General features: G+C 68.0%; 1 protein-coding gene across 1 annotated transcript in view; it reads left to right on the plus strand.

Annotated features, from left to right (window-relative positions):
* Positions 1-900, plus strand: part of LOC104853788 (striated muscle enriched protein kinase) — a 41,991-nt gene that overhangs the window by 31,233 nt on the left and 9,858 nt on the right. Inside the window, exon 28 of the mRNA XM_010611966.3 lies at positions 6-898. Coding sequence (XP_010610268.1) covers positions 6-898 — 893 coding nt within the window. The remainder of the gene's footprint in view (positions 1-5; positions 899-900) is intronic.

A 900-nucleotide genomic window follows, 5' to 3' on the forward strand; every position in this document is an offset into this window, starting at 1 on the left:
TGGAGAGCCTGGGGGGCCGTACTCGGGACCCCCGGATGGCTCGGGCTGCCTCCAGCGAAGCAGCGCCCCATCACCAGCCCCCACCCGAGGCACGAGGTCTGCAAAAAAGCAGCAGCTTTTCCCAGGGTGAGGCGGAGCCCCGGGGTCGGCACCGCCGCGCGGGGGCGCCCCTCGAAATTCCCATAGCCAGGCTTGGGGCCCGCAGGCTCCAGGAGTCTCCCTCCCTCTCTGCCCTGAGCGAGGGCCAGCCGCCTAGCCCTGCACGAGCCAGCACCCCCAAATCCAGTATCCCTAAGCCTGCAGAACCATCGGTTGCCACCACGCCTAGCGAACCTCCCCAACCCTCGGAACCCCAGCCTGCCCCAGCTAAGGCCCAGGAGTCCACACCAGAACCAGTTCGAGCCGCCAAGCCGGCACACACCCCCGTAGTTCCACAGACCCTGGCGCTGCCCCTCACACCCTATGCCCAGATCATGCAGTCTCTCCATCTGGTGGGTCACATCCAGCCCCCGCAGGGCCCAGCAGCACCGGTGTCAGAACCTCAGCCCCATGCCGCCGTGTTTGCCAGGGTGGCCTCCCCAACTCCAGGAGGTCCTGAGAAGCGCGTGCCTTCACCCAAGGCTCCCCCAGTGGTAGCTGAGAAAGTCCGGATCCCCACCGTCCCACCCAGGCCAGGGAGCAGCCTGGGCAGCAGCATCGAAAACCTGGAGTCTGAGGCTGTGTTCGAGGCCAAGTTCAAGCGCAGCCGCGAGTCGCCCTTGTCCCGGGGACTCCGGCTGCTCAGTCGCTCTCGCTCTGAGGAGCGCGGCCCCTTTCGTGGAGCCGAGGACGAGGACGGTATCTACCGGCCCAGCCCGGCGGGAACCCCGCTGGAGCTGGTGCACCGGCCCGAGCGCTCGC

The sequence above is a fragment of the Fukomys damarensis genome, unplaced genomic scaffold, assembly GCF_012274545.1.
Source record: "Fukomys damarensis isolate Sample0158 unplaced genomic scaffold, DMR_v1.0_HiC HiC_scaffold_16, whole genome shotgun sequence".
NCBI lineage: Eukaryota > Metazoa > Chordata > Mammalia > Rodentia > Bathyergidae > Fukomys > Fukomys damarensis.